Below are 19,552 nucleotides of genomic sequence, written 5' to 3'. Positions count from 1 at the left end.
CCAATATATTTTTTTCCTTCTCAGATCATCAGCTGTGAATCAGCAAGCAGTAAAGGTGTGGAAACGCTCAAACCCTATGTACAGTCCATCTGGTGAGTGATGTTCAAAGATTTATCTCCCTTAGCAGTAAGCATCGGTTCAAATATCCAATGTAGTTAGCATTTACAAGTACCAGCGTTGTGGAATTTAAACAACCGCAGTGATTAACTGTGACTACTTGCATGTGAAATTTCGTGTAAGGTTAACTACTTTTGGTTCATTGCACTTTATTTTTGTGCATTTAGAATAGATGCAAATGGCAATTTTTTGCACAGGTACTTTGGTATTGAGAGTAATGACATTTTCCCACTGTCTAGGTGTGGGTTCAATCCCAGCTTTGTCCAGGACATCGGCGCTGGACAGTAAACGGTTAACAGCAGTCATGTGACCTATTGCACGGTCTAACCCTCCCGCCAATATGGAAATCATATCTGCACATTACCTCTAGGAAAGACTGGTCTCGTATGGGTGCTGTGAGGCCTTATTTCTGTTTTTGTTCTCTTATTTTGACTACTACAGGTACACATAGGGGATATGCAATGTTTTGATATTTTAAATTCCATCAGTGGTTTTATCCATGGTGTTCTTTTTTTTTTTTTTTTTTTCTTTTTCATCTCAGGGGCTTATTGTTTGACCACTGTGAGTTCCCTGAGGAAGGCACAAGGAACGTAGTGGCTGAATGTCTGGGAAAACTGACTCTCATTGACCCCTCCACCTTACTCCCCCGGCTTAAGAAGTACTTGGACTCTCCATCAGCCTTAACGAGATGTACTGTGGTGACAGCGGTCAAATTCACTATCACAGATCAGGTGAGATGGGTGATACGTGGTAAAACAGTAGCAGTTTGTAAACTTTAACAGAGATTGTATGGCAATTGTTGCCCATTTTTCTGTCTGTCCATTTCATGTATATATCCACATGCCAATGGGAAGGTTTTCTGTTGATGATATTCACAGCCAATGAATTGGATTTAATCAAAATATCTCACATTACCTTATTGGTAGAAAGTAACAAAGAAAAATAAAGCAGACACTTACATTCCTCTTAAGGTGCTTATTACATATACATCTACAAGCAAGATAAGTGTGAGCCATTTTGGGAGCGACTATTGTGTTTTGTGGGTTTTTAGCTTGATTGCTGTGTTTTTGTGGGTAAATCATTGTAAGGCCATGTTAAGCACGGGATTATTTGATTGGCCTAAATTGAGGCATTATTAAACCAAGACATGGTCCTATGCGTATGTAGGGTGCTTATTTTAATGATTGTGACTCTTAACTAGTTCTGTAGTAAAAGAAAACAAAAAACCACGGGCAAAATAATTTGTAAACTTCAGCAAGGAATTGATATTTTTCTGAAGCATTATTTGGGCGAATTTTTAGTGCATGTATATAAAATGTGTTTATGCATGAAATTACTCTCATGGAAGCTTCATTAACAGCCATAAACCATGTTCAAACTAATTCTAACTAATAATGGGATTGTTCGTTAAAATACCAAAAAAAAAAAAAAAAAAACCATTGTTGCTTTCATAAACTTTGTCTGCTTGTTCCACCAAGCCTCAAGGCATCGACTCTCTATTGAGGAGCTGCATCGGAGACTTCCTGCGGACTTTACAAGACCCTGACCTCAATGTGCGGCGGGTTGCCTTGGTAACGTTCAACTCGGCAGCTCACAACAAACCCTCGTTAATACGTGATCTTCTAGAGCTGGTTCTACCACATCTCTACAACGAAACCAAAGTTAGGGTAAGTTAATACATGATCTCATAGAACTGGTTTTACCACACCTTTACAGCGAAACCAAAGTTAGGGTAAGTTAATACATGATCTCATAGAACTGGTTTTACCACACCTTTACAGCGAAACCAAAGTTAGGGTAAGTTAATACATGATCTCATAGAACTGGTTTTACCACACCTTTACAGCGAAACCAAAGTTAGGGTAAGTTAATACGGGAACAACGAAGCCAAAATTAGGGTAAGTTAATACGGGAACAACGAAGCCAAGATTAGGGTAAGTTAATATGTGGACAATGAAGCCAAAGTTAGGGTAAGTAAATATGGGAACAACGAAGCCAAAGTTAAGGTAAATTAATACGGGAACAACGAAGCCAAAATTAGGGTAAATTAATATGGGAACAACGAAGCCAAAGTTAGGGTAAGTTAATATGGGAACAACGAAGCCAAAGTTAGGGTAAATTAATATGGGAACAACGAAGCCAAAGTTAGGGTAAATTAATATGTGGAAAAGGAAGCCAAAGTTACGGCAAGTTAGTACATGATCTCCTGAATCATCTAGAAAAAAAATACTTATTACTTCGCAGAAATGTATTGAAGTCTCATTTGAGTTAGTGCTGTGCTTACTTACAAAGCTCATCAGGCCCTTAACTGATGAGGTAAGAGGCTAGAACATACCTGTAAATAGATGTGCGACAACTTTATAGTAATTTCAAATGTTCGATGGGTACTTGGTGAGGAGAGGAGGTTTCAGTGCCCTTTTCCCTAAAAACCCAACCATAAACTATACAAGTGAAACATCTGTGAATAGGACATTAAACATCTGTGAATATGACATTAAACATCTGTGAATAGGACATTAAACATCTGTGAATAGGACGTTAAACACCAATTGTCTTTTAATAATTGGAAGACCAAACAAATGTATTGAGGAACACTCTAGTTTTGGAGCACGTTTCAGATATTATTCAGGTGAGACTTTCAGCAGTTCAACATTTTATGACCTCACATGGACAGTTTAAGAACTACTATTCCCCGACCCCCCACCTCGTATTTTGCCTTTGTTTACTAATGTGTAATTCTATATTTGCAGAAAGACTTAATTAAAGAAGTAGAAATGGGTCCGTTCAAGCACACAGTAGATGATGGTTTGGATATCAGAAAGGTAAGACATCCATGGATTACAAGCAAGCTTCACATCTCCAAACAGCCTGGAAGCTGTCTTAGAACCACACCAATTTAAACTGTTGTTTTACAGGCAGAGTCAATTTTTTTCATCCTCAGAGGAGGGTATAGCAGTAAAGATAAAACTTGCAAATCATTTAATTTGTGGAACATGTGGACTGTCCCAGCAAATTTTCTTGTTAAAGACATGATTGGAAAGTGTTGAAAAATGGAAATCAGAAGAAGCATGAAGATTGAATGAAATGAAAAGGTGGATTTTCAGTTTTATTAGGGGTTCACGCCGGTATTCTAGCAGGACAATCGTAATCATTTGGATGATTATTAAGAGTCCACGCTAGTATCATAGAGGGAAACCTCTTGAAATCGTTTGGGTTATTATTATTATTCTTAGTCAGCTCTTAGTCAAAACTGGTAAAGGTAGAAAAACCAAACCTTGGATTCCTAATGAGGAACATATGAAGCAACTTTTGACGTTTTGTGCTGTTTTACCAGTCACGTGATTTTTAGCGGCCATTTGGAATTTTATTGATTACCGAAAAAAGTCTTCTTCTCCAAAATGGTGAAACCTGTCAAGATAAACTTTCTGTTCATAGTTTTTAGGTGAATCGCTCTACCCGTTGTGTAAAAACTTTTAGTTTGGTATGCAAGTAAGGTCAAAGCTGACCAATGAACTTGGCTCAAAAGTAGGTCAATTTTTATAACCGCTTAAAATTATTAAACAAACACACTATCTGGTGCCCATTGACTTCATAATTCCAAATCTGCAAGAATTATTTTTATACTTGGTGTTTTTTTCATATTTTTCGACCAAAAAACCAACAAAAACTTGACCAAACTGTCCTATGTAAATAACAATGGAACTTCGTGCTAGATTGCATGAAACCATTGACTGCAGTTTACCGTGGTAATGGTCATAAGCTCTGCATTGGTGTCTTCTGCTCTCTGGCGCCAACTTCACAACAATGCATTCTTTTTGTCTTTTGTCGTGGGGTATCAGTAGAAGATCAAAGCCGCCTAATCTCTGTTCTAGTCATCAGTACTTGGCCAATTGTAAATGATGCTTGGCAGAGTAGGGTTCAAATCCAGTACATTCCTTTACATGTTTTCGTGTTTTTTACGATTGTCATGAACTTTATAGACATCAGGCTACAAGAAGTGGTAAAAGTATAGTTGCATGGACCCAGCAACTCTGTTGGATAACAGCTTTAATTTTTATTGAATTTTTGGAGTTTTTGTGTTTGCTTAAAATGTTTCCATAAAACATAAAATAAGATCGGTGTTGCCTAGATGTGAAATGTCTGTGGTTATGGCATTAAACACATACCAAAATTTAACTAAACAAATGTATCAAAACAGGCAAATTCAAGGCAAGCCAACAAGTTTGAGGTTCTACAAACAAAGTAAATCTCATTTATGCTGATCAGCTGAAGTTTTCTTCAGCAATGAAGCTTGGTAGTGTATTAGTGAGGCGAGGTGGATTCCCACATAGACTTCTTTGTGTCTCCCATCAGATTGTTATCACATTAAATGCCCATAACTGTCGTTACATTAGGAAAAATTGGTGACAAAAGGCCTGCTCAGGGCAGGCTTGGACATTTATACTAGCAAGAAAACTGGTAACCCAAACTAAGCTGGCTCCATTTATTATATTGCCTATTTTTGTGGCCTAAATCACACTTTGATTTAATACACCATTTTTGTCTAACTAAATGAAAAACGGCAATTGCCGGCTCAATTGCATACAAAGTTCATTATTTAAACAATATTGCATATTTCCATTTCATTATATAGTTGATAGAACATGTACAAGATGAATCGGTGATCACAATCTTTTTATGCTTTTTACTTCACAGGCAGCGTTTGAGTGCATGTATACCTTGTTGGATTCGTGCTTGGACCGGCTGGACATCTTTGAGTTCTTGAACCATGTGGAGGACGGATTAAAGGATCATTATGATATTAAAATGTTGATGTACCTGACATTAGTGAGGCTCGCCACCCTCTGTCCTAATGCTGTACTACAGAGTAAGTAATAATCATAATCAGGGGAGGGTTCAATCCCAACCTTGGACTGGCATTTTGTAGTCCTCTTCAGTTACTGGAGGTGGGGACCTCTGTGGCTCAGTTGGTTAACACTCTAACGCAGCGCATGACCCACGAGCCTCTCACCAATGTGGTCGCTGTGAATTCAGGTCCAGTTCATGCTGGTTTCCTCTTCTGGTCTGCCAGCAACCTGCGAATGGTCGTGGGTTTCCCCCCGATCTGTGCCCAGTTTCCTCCCGCCTTAATGCTGGCTGCCGTAATATGAGTGAAATATTCTTGAATACGGCTTAAAACACCAATCAAATAAATAAATAAATACTGGAAGAGGATGATTGTGTGGCCATCCATTGTTTACTGAAGACCCCTTGTCTTCTGCCAAGCTGATGTGCGTAGGACGTGTGGGAAAGTTCGTAACTAATTTGCCAAAGTATGATGGTTTAACCCAGACACTCCCATTTTCCTCCTTACATTAATGCTGACCACTGTCATATAAGTGAAAAATTTTTGATGTTCGTCACCGGTCCATCAGTAATTCAGTCATAAATCACTAGAGTATATTTCTTTTTTCCCCCCTACCCCCCAGGGCTGGACCGTTTGGTTGAACCGCTCAGATCTACCTGTACCACGAAGGTCAAGGCTCACTCTGTCAAGCAGGAGTTTGAGAAACAGGACGAGTTAAAGCGCTCAGCCATGAGGGCTGTCACAGCTCTGCTGTCCATACTTGATGCAGGTACGTGCACTGAATCCCTTACTTTGCCCCTTTTTCCTCTGTCATGCCCACGGGCCTGGAAAATTAACATGGGCATGTACCTTTAGAGATTAACTAGCACTTGTCTGACATATAATGTATAAGTCTTTGTTAAGCTATTGTTGACTACCTACATTTACAAACATACTCTTCTCTCTGAATCATGCTTCTAGCCTTCCTTCTATAATCTCTGCTGAGTGCAAGTTTCGGCTCAAGCTGGCTTCCCCTCCGGCCACTACGTGAGAATGTCATAAATGAAATATTCTTGAGTATGGCATAAAACATCAATCAAATAAATAATAATAATCTGTTGAAAGAGCTCACAAATCTGGTACAGCTGTCTTATCAACACTGTTCTGTACACTTAATGCTGGTGTGTATGGGGAGTCCCCTACTTTGCTACCCTATGCTCCTTCTGCTTTCATGCCTTTGACCTTGAAAATTAACACTGCTCTGCTGGTCTGGCATTTAGAGGACAAGCACTTGTCCAATACATCTGTGATTTATAAATATTTTTTTTTATCCTCCTACTTTTAAAAACAATCATCTGAATTCAGGCATGGTGCAAGATGCTGTACCTCTGGCATGAAAATAAATGGTAGAACAGTTTTATTAGGTTGTCCTGCGCCCTTATTCCTCAACCTTTTCGCATATAAAAGAGCAGTTTTCAGTGCAATTTATGCTTATTTACGATTACATTTTGGAGACAGAGCTACATTAATTGGATTGGCCCATATCAGTGCTTTACAAAAAGTATAATTTTATTAGTCTACTTTGGGAATATGCTTGAATGAACACCTCGCAAACGTGCAAAAAAATTGAAGAATTATGGTATTTAACTGGAGGACCAGCTGATAATATCAAGAAGGGCCAGTATGTCTTATAGGTCACTGATCCTATAATTTTGACCCTTGTGAGTAATGACTTTGTTAGTAAAGGTATTATAAAGGTACATGTAAATTACCCTAAATGACCCCAAATTTCGTCCATGAAATACTTGCTCAATTTACCATATTCTGAGAATTTTAATGATTCTAGAAGAGTGCTTCTCTCCGGCTGGGAAGGTCTGCAGCAACCTGGGGATGGTCGTTGGTTTCCATCGGGCTCTGCCTGGTTTCCTCCCAACATAATGCTGGCTGCTATGGTATAAGTGAAATAGTCTTGAGTACGGTGTAAAACATCAATCAAACAAACAAATAAATAAATGACTGATCCTATTGGCCAGTGACATTTCCTGGTTAATTTTGACCCTTGTGAGCATGAGTAATGACATTGTTAGTAAGGGTATTATAAAGGTACATGTGAATGACCCCAAATGACCCCAAATTCCGTCCATGACTATCTTGCTCAATGTACCGTATTCTGAGAATTCTAATGACTCTGGAAAAATGTTTTAAGGCTGGTTTGGAAGGTATTACGATATCCTGCTGGAAAAATGTATGTGTCAGCTCCAAAAATGATATTTTATGGTAGTTATTTGCCTCTAAAAATGCACTTTTGTGCTAGGTTTGACCCATTATACATGAGATATGACTTTGTTAGTATGGATATCATAAAGATATCTTTTTTTTTTTATTTCTGTGGTTTTACAGACAAGAATCCACAGATGAATGAGTTCCTGACCCAGATCAAGTCTAATGCTGAGCTGGCCAGTATGTTTGAGAGTGTACAGAAGGACACTATGATGACCTCATCAGACAGCTCTCTTATGGACACCAGCCAATCAGAGAAATCTCCGTCAAACATGCTCCTCGATTCCACTGGCTCACTCCCAGTGAATTATTCAGAGGGATTCGGCTTCAAGGGGTGGCATAAGTAGTGGAATATTCCACTGTCTAATTCCAGTTGTTTTGATGGCCTTTTTGCCTCTCTCTCTCTCTATCTGTTTTTTTTTTTTCTTTTCTTTTTTGGGATACAGAAACTAAACAAAATGGGCCTTCATCATGCTGACACTGTTTGTGATTGTTGGGTTTCATGGGACTTGTGGCACGTATTATGGCATGTGGCATACACTGAAACATGTGAAATACCCTGGGGCATGTGACACATATTGGCTGTGGCATGTGGAACCCCCTGTGGCATGTGCCACATATTGGGTATAACATGTGGAACCCCCTGTGGCATGTGCCACATATTGGGTATAACATGTGGAACCCCCTGTGGCATGTGACACATATTGGGTATAACATGTGGAACCCCCTGTGGCATGTGCCACATATTGGGTATAACATGTGGAACCCCCTGTGGCATGTGCCACATATTGGGTATAACATGTGGAACGCCCTGTGTCATGTGCCACATAATAGCTGTGGCATGTGGCACACCCTGGGACGTGACATATCGCTTATCCTGTCATTCTTGTGGTTCCACTAGGCGTGTTTAAGAGTAAATATAATGTGCGTAGCAGAGCAACAATACGTGTATTCATGGCTTGGGATTGGGTTGTCGTCAGAGGCCAGAGTTCCCAATTCCAGTTGACGAGAAAAAGATTCATGGAAAGGAAGTGAAAAAGAAGAAAAGAACCAAATTATTTCTAATAATTAAGGCCACATCAGTTTTAATTGTTGTTTACTGGCAGAGTAAAATTATTTTGTGGGAGGATGGTATAAAAATGAAAACTTGAAAATCATTTGTGTAAAATGTGGACTACATGCATGCTGGAAAGGTTTTCCAGTTGAATACATATATAGCTGATCGGAGAGCCTAAACAAACAGGAACATAGATATATTGAGAATTGATAAATAGGTGGTTTTTCAGATTTATTTTTATTCTGTTTCTGGATTTTTTGCCTGTAAAACAAAAATTAAAGTTGGCGTTGCCTAATGAGGCTTTATCATCGCGCAGGAAGAGGTGTGGTTAGTGTGGGGTCTTATGTCAGGTTTATTTTTACCTCCTTTTCCTCAAGAATTACTTCTCTTCAGCGCACAAACTGTTTTGTAAGTAAAAGTGTTTCTTACTTCCTTCAGCTCTTTACTACGTAAAGCTGAGCATAAGTTGTATGATGTTGAATGCTGAGTGAAATTAACCCAGGAAATGCTGAATACACTGTTCTGTATGATTTTTATATTTGATTGAATAACTCCAGATATTAATTAATTTGTATAAATGTAGCTTGTACAATATTTGTTCGACAGCATTTTTCAGTTTAATGTATTGGAATCTTATTCTAGTTATTGTCAAAACTACCCGACTACTGTATAAATATATCTGGATAATTTTGATTATGATTGATTGTGCTCTTAATGTGAAAACGAAACACTGCGTTCTGTTGTCCTCCAGATTAGGAAATTGTGACAAAGCGTTCACACATTGGAGTCTGCGCTTGTTTGATGTTTTTTTTTTATTTCATGGTTATCGTGTTGAACTTCAGCTTATATTGTGCTAGATATTTCGCAGGAGCCATAATCTTGTATCCAGGCCCCGTAAGAAAGGAATGAAATTTGACTAAAACATTAGATGTTAATAATTCGAACATGGAAAACAGAAATAGGTTGAAACAGATTGAGGACATTGTGCTAGAACTGTTTTCACTGACTGAGTACAGATGCATACCACAAACTGTGCTGACATGTTTGGATACAGCCATTATTAAACACCGTGGCTGCATCATCCTCACAGAATTGCACCAGCAGGCTACATGTGGCATCAGCATAGAAGTACCAAAAGATACAAAAATGCCGAGGGATTTGGGAGATGGTAAGTGGCAATTATTGATTAAATTTATAATTAAAAATAATAATAATAATTTAAAATGCCATTAAATTATTTCAGTTGTTATTGATAATAAGGACACTAGCATATTGGCAACTTTATGGAAAACGAAAGACGTTGACATGTAACAGGGGTGGGGGTGGTGAGTTTCAGATGGGAACGTATTTGTGAACATGCGCGTTCATCAGCTGCAGATAAAATTGAGCATTAAGAGGGTCACATCCCATGTTTTAAAGGCAAACCTGCCTTTTTTTTCTTCAAATTTTATAATTTATGACAATGAAATGAACTTATTTTTTGCTGTGTAGAAGGTATCTGTAACGCCTTGTAGTGTGATGAGAGAACCGTACATGTTACAATACTGTATGGGTAGTATTAAGCAAGGGGAGTAATTCCTGAAGAATAGAACAAACATGTGAAACACTTACTGTTTTGGATATAGGGATGCCAGATTAGTTATTCTTATGACTAATATCATAGTGAATAAAAAGAAAATACCCAAATTGCGAAAAATGTAGACAATTTACAAAATTATTGGGTTAAATTTACAAAATTATTGAGACTTAGATTGTAATGAATTCTTGGCAACTCGAATGTACGTATATTGTACAGACGGTAATGTTAAAATTCGGGCTGAAAGTTGCCAATTTTTGCCCAAATTAAAGGGAAGACAAACACTTCTCAATCTATCATATTTATGTTTAGTTTTGGGTTTGTTTGTGGAAAAGACATTCTACAGATGCTTTATAAATTTTATTGTGCCACAAATAAAGCATTTTTTTGTGGTAATTTTGAAACGTACAGCATTCAAATAAGGGCTCGTCACTGAAAGAAATTTAAAGAAATTAACCTGTTTTTAAGCACAATGTCAAACATTTGGATTGTGTTTTGTTGTTCTGTGTTCTATAAATAGATATCACAAGTGCTAAAGTGTTGTTATACATAGCGAAAATCTTGGACAAAAATCACACTGTATTTTCCTGCTGCTATAAATAAATGCTTATGGCAACACGTTACTAGACAAGTACGTCTGTGCTTTTTTCCTTCATGGAGGACTAATATCGAAGATTGTGTACCATGGCCAGTTTGACTCTATTTCTTTAAAGGAGAAGAAAGTGTGTAAAATGGCACTATAGGCTGCAAAAGAGCATACATTTTTCTATCTGGTGGTACCTGATGCATAATTTTGCGATTTTTCCTCGCCAAACACGTAAAGGATAAAAACGGCAAAGATGATATAAATTGCTGAGTCCATCGTGTCCTCCATCTTGAACACCCTGTAATTAATGCTGGGGAAGTGTTCCCTCTCAGCCAATGAGAGCCGTTAAAACTGCCGGTGTGTTCGTGTAAACTGGGAACCAACGTCTAAGTTTCCGGTTTCCCCATCGTCAAGCGGAAAAAAGAGTTCTACCGGAAATGTACGAACTGCACTTCGGTGGTTTTCGACGGAAATTCTCCTCCTAACACATAAAGACTTCAGGACCAGTTCTTCGGCAAAATAGAATCTTCGCGGGTCGACGATGCGCCAAAGTGTATCTTACAATGTGCGTTACGGTAGGAACTTTCAGTTTGGCTTTGGGCAAAGTCCATAATAGATCTGGGCGCGGTTTCACAAGGCTTCTTAAGTTCAGTAAATTGCTTAAGTCGGTAGTATTTTGCTTAAGTCTAACATGGAATGTTTCTCGAAAGACAATCCCTACACAAGACTTGAGCAAATTATGTAAATTGCTTACGTATGGTAATGAGGTTGATTTAGTAAAACACTATCACTAAACATGGCAGGTGTCAGGCGAAATGTCAGGCTTTTGCTTGGGCAAATGCGCCCAGTTTTTCGGGATCACCATAATCCTGTAGAGATCTTTTCACCTGGGCAGGTTTAAATAAGATACAGGTTTAGACATTTGTGTAGTTGGACCTTCACGAAAAAGCCTTGAAATTAAATGCCATCTGGGCATACATATGTATATAGTTTGATAATGAAAACATGCTACTGAACCAGCTTGAGATACTATATCATGTTTGAGATTCTTTTGAGCAAGTTTTCTATCCAGGATATCTGAAATTCGTTGATGCACTGCCATATATATGTGAAAAATATACCATTTTACATCGCTTAAAGTTTGTATAACTGTATAATATTACCGCATTCCAAGGAGTCTGGAAAATGTGATTTGAGCAATAGTTTCTATAGGTGAGCATGCACGAAAACTTGACAAATGCAATACATGATAAGACCACTAAAATTGATAATAACAACGACACCCCACCCGGTGACATAATCCTGAAATTGACCTTACCAATCATGTTCCCTTCTAATAGCATCTCACGCCTGAGCGGCAAGGGAGATAGCAACAAGTACCATTTTTTAAAAGTTTATACTCTATGACACGACCCGGGTTTGATCTCAGGTCTCCCGACTTGAGGCGGACGCGTTAGACACATCAGCCCACCGAAGCAGTCTGTCGTTAATGTCGCGTCATTATGATGAGCTGGGGAAAGAAATCAAGATGGCGTCAGATGCACGTTGAGCCGGGCGATCGCCGCATCTCCATTGTCACGTTTGTTGGTGACGTTAGGCGGCGTATTCTAATCAGCTAATGTATGCGTCACTCTCACGTGACTCAGCAACGTGACGTCACAGTAGGCAATAGCATCAAGTGATTCTTCACACTTATTGTGTTGATGACAACCGTATTGTCAAAGACATGGCCTGCGTCAGGAGATTTTTACGAAGTGTTTTAATGGTTGCCGTGGCGTCATGCATGGGATGCATGACCTGCCAAAGGAAGAAGAAGAAGGTTAAATCCCACTGTGCAAGACAGCAGCCGGCGGACGACGGGGTTACAGTGGTGGAGGCCATATACTTACCACTGGAGCTGCAACCCGCGCTGGCAATAGCCCGAAAACGGGACACCGATGAAGACGTCCGTACACAGCTCCGACAGGATGGTCTTCTCAAATCGGAAACCCTACGAGAAACAGCCAACGGAAGCGTGGCATTTTACCTTTCCTTTGACGGAAACGCCTACCCGTCTGGAAAACCAAGGCTGCTTGATCCCATAGATCTCAAACCACAGCAGGACAAAATACAGGCTGACTTGAATAACCGCATGTCCAAGGCCACCAACCTGCGGAAAGAGCAGTTGGCATCTGTGAAGAGGAAGGCGCGAATCGCGTCTGCCAGACAACGACAGGTCGTTCTCAAGAAGGCAGAGGGTGAGGAATTTAAGAGACGGGAAACCAGGGAACGGCTGGAGAGGAAATTGGAGAAAGCGTCCAGGAACCGTCAGGCCCGTCAACAGGGCGCCATGTAGACGAGGCTTCGTCTGGAGCCTGGAAAACATTGAAAAGCCTAGACATTGAAGGAGACTTTTCCAGGCATCGAAAAACCTTGAAAATCAGTATTTTTTGTAGTTGAACATAGACGGAAAAGCCTTGAAATTGAAAACCAGCTTGGCATATGCCTACATACACCTTCTAGTTTAGGCTACCATTCCATGTATATGTGAAAGTTCAGCCTATATATGGTAATTTTAGATTGCTTTATAAGCTTGTATAGCTTATAAGCTGTAGAATATTTGTTCCAAGTGGCCTTGAAAATGTGATATAATTCAGTTTTAGGATAATGATTTTTAATATCTGAGAGCTTTGGCTCGTTTAGTCATGTATATGAGCTCTAGATATCCAGCACTTCCTACTGATACTTCCCTCTACATGCATGTACACGTACGTATACCTGGATTTGTATTCCTGTTGTTGAGATCTGTGCGTACATGGGTTATTTCTTGGCATCATTCCTGCTAACCCAAGGATGCACAGTTGTTAGGTGTCCTTCGGTTCTGCCTCTTATCTAGATTATATTTCTTATGACCGCCTACACTGGCAAATCCCAGCAATTTGTGTAACGGTGAAAATGACAATAAGTAGACCTATAGCCTACTCTTCCATGCGATAAACAATTTTGTTCTATATTACAATGTGGGCATTTTTGAAATAAAATATATTCTATGCAGAATGTGTGAATGACAAAGTCGCTCTTTGTATATATCATTAATTGCGTTTGCACCCACCATAATGCGGACCGCCGTCGTATAAGTGAAATATTCTTGAGTATGGCGTAAAACACCAATCAAATAAATAAATAAAGAAATCAATTGCGTTTGTCTGCCCGGACAATGTTAGTTAAAAAATGTTCGTTTCTCTACCCGGACAAAGTTTTAAAGAGTGTAAGTTTGTCTACCCCAACAAAATTAGTTAAAAAGTGTTCATTTATCTACCCGGAAATAGTTAATTAAAAGTCAGATGTTCGTCAAGAGTCAAGTGTTTGTTTGTTTGCCCGGTCAAAGTTAGTTGAAAAATGTTTGTTTGTTTACCCGGACAAAGTCACATAAAAAGTGTTTGTACGACTACTTCTTATCTTGATATTTCGAAGACGAACTAACATCCTTAATTCATCACAAACATAATATGCCTCGGCATGTAATAACTTATACTCAGTATATGAGGTAAATTGTTACCGAATTTTCGTGTTTTAAATTCAGCTCCACATTTAAAGTGTATGTACGCCGGGCGTGATATCCAGCTTAAACTACCGGTCCTGACAGCATATTTGGTAGAGCCACCGCTTCGGAAACGGTAGAAAAGAGTGGTGGAATTCCGTCCTGCAACAAGGAAGCACATTACATGCACTCTAAGGATTCCTTCGTCGTCATATGAGTGAAAAATAGAGAAGTACGACGTTAAACCCCAAGCACTCACTCTCTCTCTTTCTCTCTCTCCTGCCTAAACTGAGGAGAACAGACTTTGTTTCCGGTAACAAATATGTCAATAATGCTGATATATCAATAACGTTGGTGAATGAAGCAACATTACAAAAATTGGCCCCGGTCTGCCTGACACTAAATCATAACTTTGGAAAAACGATATATGCCTTTCGTGGATTAAGTGAAAAACGATCAAAACTGATATTCGCATTTTGTAATATCACAGCTTTGGCAGTTTGTAAACTACCTCTCAGCCTGCAAGACAATAAGTATGATACGAAAATGGTCAAGAACGGCCCACACTTCACCCCTAGTGGGAATAACATAAGGTAATCAAATGAAATACTTTAGATGAGCAGGAATTAAGTAGTTGGCCAACGGACCCCTTGAGACCACTTAAAGGGATCAATTGAGCATCCAGCTCGTTATATACCCAGTGGGCGCTGCTCATTTGGAAATAGAGGGGGCACAGGTGATGCCAAATTTCTTCTTAAACATCAATTATCGAAATTCATTCACTCACTGACGATGCCAAGTTAAACATCGCAAAGGTTAGCTCTGTGGGGTGTGATTACGTATACTATCGCAGCCCTGTCTTGTTTCATAAGCTTACCTTGAACACCTCTGTACTCCCCTTGCTGGCTTCAGTTTACTACTGACGGGCACCAAATAATGTATCTGTCCGTCGCCCCAGTCGTCTCATCTATCAATTCCAGGTAGGTGTTTTCATGTGTCATCACTAGTAAACCCACACAAGAATGAAACTAGTGTAGAAACTGGATAAATTCCAACTCCAACCGCCATGTTTAAATGCATACTGCTCACAGTGAGTGGAATCATGTACACAATTACCACTGCCGCTATTGGGCAAGTTAGACCTTGGCATGCATTCTGGCTAATTGTTTAGGATCAGTCTCACGAGTAATGACCTAGAGTACAAAAGTAAAAAAATGAACAAGTACAAAATAAGTTAGAATTGTGTTTAGTTATCTTCCTTGTATGGGCTGTGATGAGTATGCATTCAAACATGGCAGCTGGAGTTGGAATTTATCCAGTTTCCACTATAGTTTCATGCTTGGCTGTGTGGATTTACTATTGAGGACAAGTGGGAACACATACCTGGAATTGATAACTGAGACGACCGTGACTACGGACAGACAAATTATTTGATGCCCAGCGGTAGTGTACTGAAGCCAGCAAGGGAAGTTCTGCCGGAAATGTACGAACTGCACTTAGGCGGTTTCCGACGGAAATTCTCCCCCTAACACATAAAGACCTCAGGACTAGGTCTTAGGCAAAATGGAGTCGCCCACAGTATATTTTGGTGCTGAATTTATTTGTAATTTATCAACTTGAGGTATATATGAGAATATTTTATGGCATGTACATGCAAGGAAATGCATACTCTTTTCTTTGGCACTTGTTCGACCCCAGCTCGAACCCTACATTATATTTGCTATCAACCGATACCTTAAAACGCCCGAAATGTAATACGTCAAAGCCAGCATTGGTAAACCATCTTTCAAGAGTAATCCAGACGTTTAAACTTTCGAATCAGATTACTCAAATCAACATCTACCATGTTTGGAATTTTTTTTTCTTCATCTTCGCGGCACGGTCATGCGCGGAAGTCTATATGACCGAAGTTGTGCGTTACGGTAGCAACGTTCAGTTTAGCTTTGGATAAAGTCCGTAATAGATTTGGGCGCGGTTTCACAAGGGTTCTGAAGTTCAGTAAATTGCTTAAGTCAGTAGTATTTTGCTTAAGTCTAACATGGAGTTTTTCTCGAAAAAGCATAAGTCAAACCCTACACAAGACTTGAGCAAATTATGCAAATTGCTTACGTGTGGTAAGGAGGTTGCTTCAGTAAAACACTATCACTAAACATGGCAGGTGTCAGGCGAAATGTCAGGCTTTTGCTTGGGCAAATGCGCCCAGATTTTCGGGATCGCCAAAACCCTGTAGAGTTCTTTTCACCTGGGCAGGTTAAAATAAGATACAGGTTTAGACATTTGTGTAGTTGGATCTTCACGGAAAAGCCTTGAAATTAAATACCAGCTGGGTAAACATATGTATATAGTTTGATCTGAAAACAGGCCACTGAACCAGCTTCACATACTATATCATGTTTGAGATTCTTTTGAACAAGCTTTCTATCCAGGATATCTGAAATTGGGTGATGCACTGCCATATATATGTGAAAAATAAACCATTTCACATTGCTTAAAGTTTACATAACTGTATAACATTACGGTAATCCAAGGAGTCTGGAAAATGTGATTTGAGCAATAGTTTCTATAGGTGAGCATGCACGAAAAGTTGACAAATGTGATACACGATAAGACCACTAAAACTGACAATAACAACGACACCCCACCCGGTGACATAATCCTGAAATTGACCTAACCAATCATGTTCCCTTCTAATAGCATCTCACGCCTGAGCAGCAAGGGAGATAGCAGCAAGTGCAATTTATTTTAAGGTTTATACTCTATGACACGACCCGGGTGTAATCTCAGGTCTCCCGACTTTGAGGCGGACGCGCTAGACACATCAGCCCACCGAAGCAGTCTGTCGTTAATGTCGCGTCATTATGATGAGCTGGGGAAAGAAATCAAGATGGCGTCAGACGCACGTTGAGCTGGGCGATCGCCGCATCTCCATTGTCACGTTTGTTGGTGACGTTAGGCGGCGTATTCTAATAATCTAATGTATGCGTCACTCTCACGTGACTCAGCAACGTGACGTCACAGTAGACAATAGCATGACGTGATTCTTCACACTTATTGTGTTGATGACAACAGTATTGTCAAAGACATGGCTTGCGTCAGGAGATTTTTACGAAGTGTTTTAATGGTTGCCGTGGCGTCATGCATGGGATGCATGACCTGCCAAAGGAAGAAGAAGAAGGTTAAATCCCACTGTGCAAGACAGCAGCCAGTGGACGACCGGGTTACAGTGGTGGAGGCCATATACTTACCACTGGAGCTGCAACCCGCGCTGGCAATAGCCCGAAAACGGGACACCGATGAAGACATCCGTACACAGCTCCGACAGGATGGTCTTCTCAAATCGGAAACCCTACGAGAAACAGCCAACGGAAGCGTGGCATTTTACCTCTCCTTTGACGGAAACGCCTACCCGTCTGGAAAACCAAGGCTGCTTGATCCCATAGATCCCAAACCACAGCAGGACAAAATACAGGCTGACTTGAATAACCGCATGTCCAAGGCCACCAACCTGCGGAAAGAGCAGTTGGCATCTGTGAAGAGGAAGGCGCGAATCGCGTCTGCCAGACAACGACAGGTCGTTCTCAAGAAGGCAGAGGGTGAGGAATCTAAGAGACGGGAAACCAGGGAACGGCTGGAGAGGAAATTGGAGAAAGCGTCCAGGAACCGTCAGGCCCGTCAACAGGGCGCCATGTAGACGAGGATTCGTCTGGAGCCTGGAAAACATTGAAAAGCCTAGACATTGAAGGAGACTTTTCCAGGCATCGAAAAACCTTGAAAATCAGTATTTTTGTATTTGAACATAGACGGAAAAGCCTTGAAATTGAAAACCAGCTTGGCATATGCCTACATACACCTTCTAGTTTACCATTCCATGTATATGTGAAAGTTCAGCCTATATATGGAAATTTTAGATTGCTTTATAAGCTTGTATAGCTTATAAGCTGTAGAATATTTGCTCCAAGTGGCCTTGAAAATGTGATATAATTCAGTTTTAGGATAATGAGTTTTAAATATCTGAGAGCTTTGTCTCGTTTAGTCATGTATATGAGCTCTAGACATCCAGCACTTCCTACTGATACTTCCCTCTACATGCATGTACACGTACGTATACCTGGATTTGTATTGCTGTTGTTGAGATCTATGCGTACATGGGTTATATCTTGGCATCATTCTTGCTAACCCAAGGATGCACAGTTATTAGGTGTCCTTCGGTTCTGCCTCTTATCTAGATTATATTTCTTATGACCGCCTACACTGGCAAATCCCAGCAATTTGTGTAACGGTGAAAATGACAATAAGTAGACCTATAGCCTACTCTTCCATGCGATAAACAATTTTGTTCTATATTACAATGTGGCCATTTTTGAAATAAAATACATTCTATACAGAATGTGTGAATGACAACGTCGCTCTTTGTATATATCATTAATTGCGTTTCCACCCACCATAGTGCTGACCGCCGTCGTATAAATGAAATATTCTTGAGTACGGCGTAAAACACCAATCAAATAAATAAATAAAGAAATTAATTGCGTTTGTCTGCCCGGACAATGTTAGTTAAAAAATGTTCGTTTCTCTACCCGGACAAAGTTTTAAAGAGTGTTAGTTTGTCTACCCAAACAAAATTAGTTAAAAAGTGTTCATTTGTCTACTTGGAAATAGTTAATTAAAAGTCAGATGTTGGATTGACTGTAGGACAAAGTAAGTTAAGCGTCAGTTTTTCTCTTGTCTACCCGGACAAAGGTAGTTAAAAGTCAATTGTTCGTTTGTCTACCCGGACAAATTAGTCAAGAGTCAAGTGTTTGTTTGTTTACCCGGACAAAGTTAGTTGAAAAGTGCTCGTTTGTCTATTCGGACAAAGTCACATAAAAAGTGTTTGTACGACTACTTCTTATCTTGATATTTCGAAGAGGAACTAACATCCCTAATTCATCACAAACATAATATGCCTCGCCATGTAATAACTTATACTCAGTATATGAGGTAAATTGTTACCGATTTTGGGTGTTTTAAATTCAGCTCCACATATAAAGTGTGTGTACGCCGGGATGTGATATCCAGCTTAAACTACCGGTCTTGATAGCATATTTGGTAGAGCCACCGCTTCGGGAACGGTAGATCCAGGGTCAATCCTGGGTTGGGTCACAACTAAGACTTTAAAAGAGGAAATTGTAGCTTCCTCGCTTGGCGTTCAGTATTAAGGGGACAGTGCAACGACTGGTTGACCCGTATCAGCATAATGGCTGAGGCGGGGAGGCTTACCTGCCTTCGGTAAATCATCCCATTGAAGCAGTACCAGATAAAAGAGCGGTGGAATTCCGTCCTGCAACAAGGAAGCACATTACATGCACTCTAAGGATTCCTTCGTCGTCATATGAGTGAAAAATAGTTAAGTACGACGTTAAAACCCAAGCACTCCCTCTCTCTCTCTCCTGCCTAAACTGAGGAGAATAGACTTTGTTTCCGGTAACAAATATGTCAATAATGCTGTGATATCTCAATAACGTTGGTTAATGAAGCAACATTACAAAAATTGGCCCCGGTCTGCCTGACACTAAATCATAACTTTGGAAAAACGATATATGCCTTTCGTG

At 39.8% G+C, this 19,552-nt stretch overlaps 1 protein-coding gene across 1 annotated transcript in view; it reads left to right on the top strand.

Moving 5' to 3' along the window:
• The window catches only part of LOC135464235 (cullin-associated NEDD8-dissociated protein 1-like), a 38,617-nt gene extending 30,981 nt beyond the window's left edge, over nucleotides 1-7,636 (top strand). The window contains exons 26-32 of the mRNA XM_064741739.1: nucleotides 25-92; nucleotides 659-848; nucleotides 1,596-1,784; nucleotides 2,868-2,939; nucleotides 4,813-4,984; nucleotides 5,586-5,732; nucleotides 7,343-7,636. Coding sequence (XP_064597809.1) covers nucleotides 25-92; nucleotides 659-848; nucleotides 1,596-1,784; nucleotides 2,868-2,939; nucleotides 4,813-4,984; nucleotides 5,586-5,732; nucleotides 7,343-7,569 — 1,065 coding nt within the window. The 3' untranslated portion in view covers nucleotides 7,570-7,636. The remainder of the gene's footprint in view (nucleotides 1-24; nucleotides 93-658; nucleotides 849-1,595; nucleotides 1,785-2,867; nucleotides 2,940-4,812; nucleotides 4,985-5,585; nucleotides 5,733-7,342) is intronic.
• The last annotated feature ends 11,916 nt before the right edge of the window (nucleotides 7,637-19,552 follow it).

This window comes from Liolophura sinensis, chromosome 3 (assembly GCF_032854445.1).
Source record: "Liolophura sinensis isolate JHLJ2023 chromosome 3, CUHK_Ljap_v2, whole genome shotgun sequence".
NCBI lineage: Eukaryota > Metazoa > Mollusca > Polyplacophora > Chitonida > Chitonidae > Liolophura > Liolophura sinensis.
This window is presented reverse-complemented; position numbering and strand designations above follow the sequence as displayed.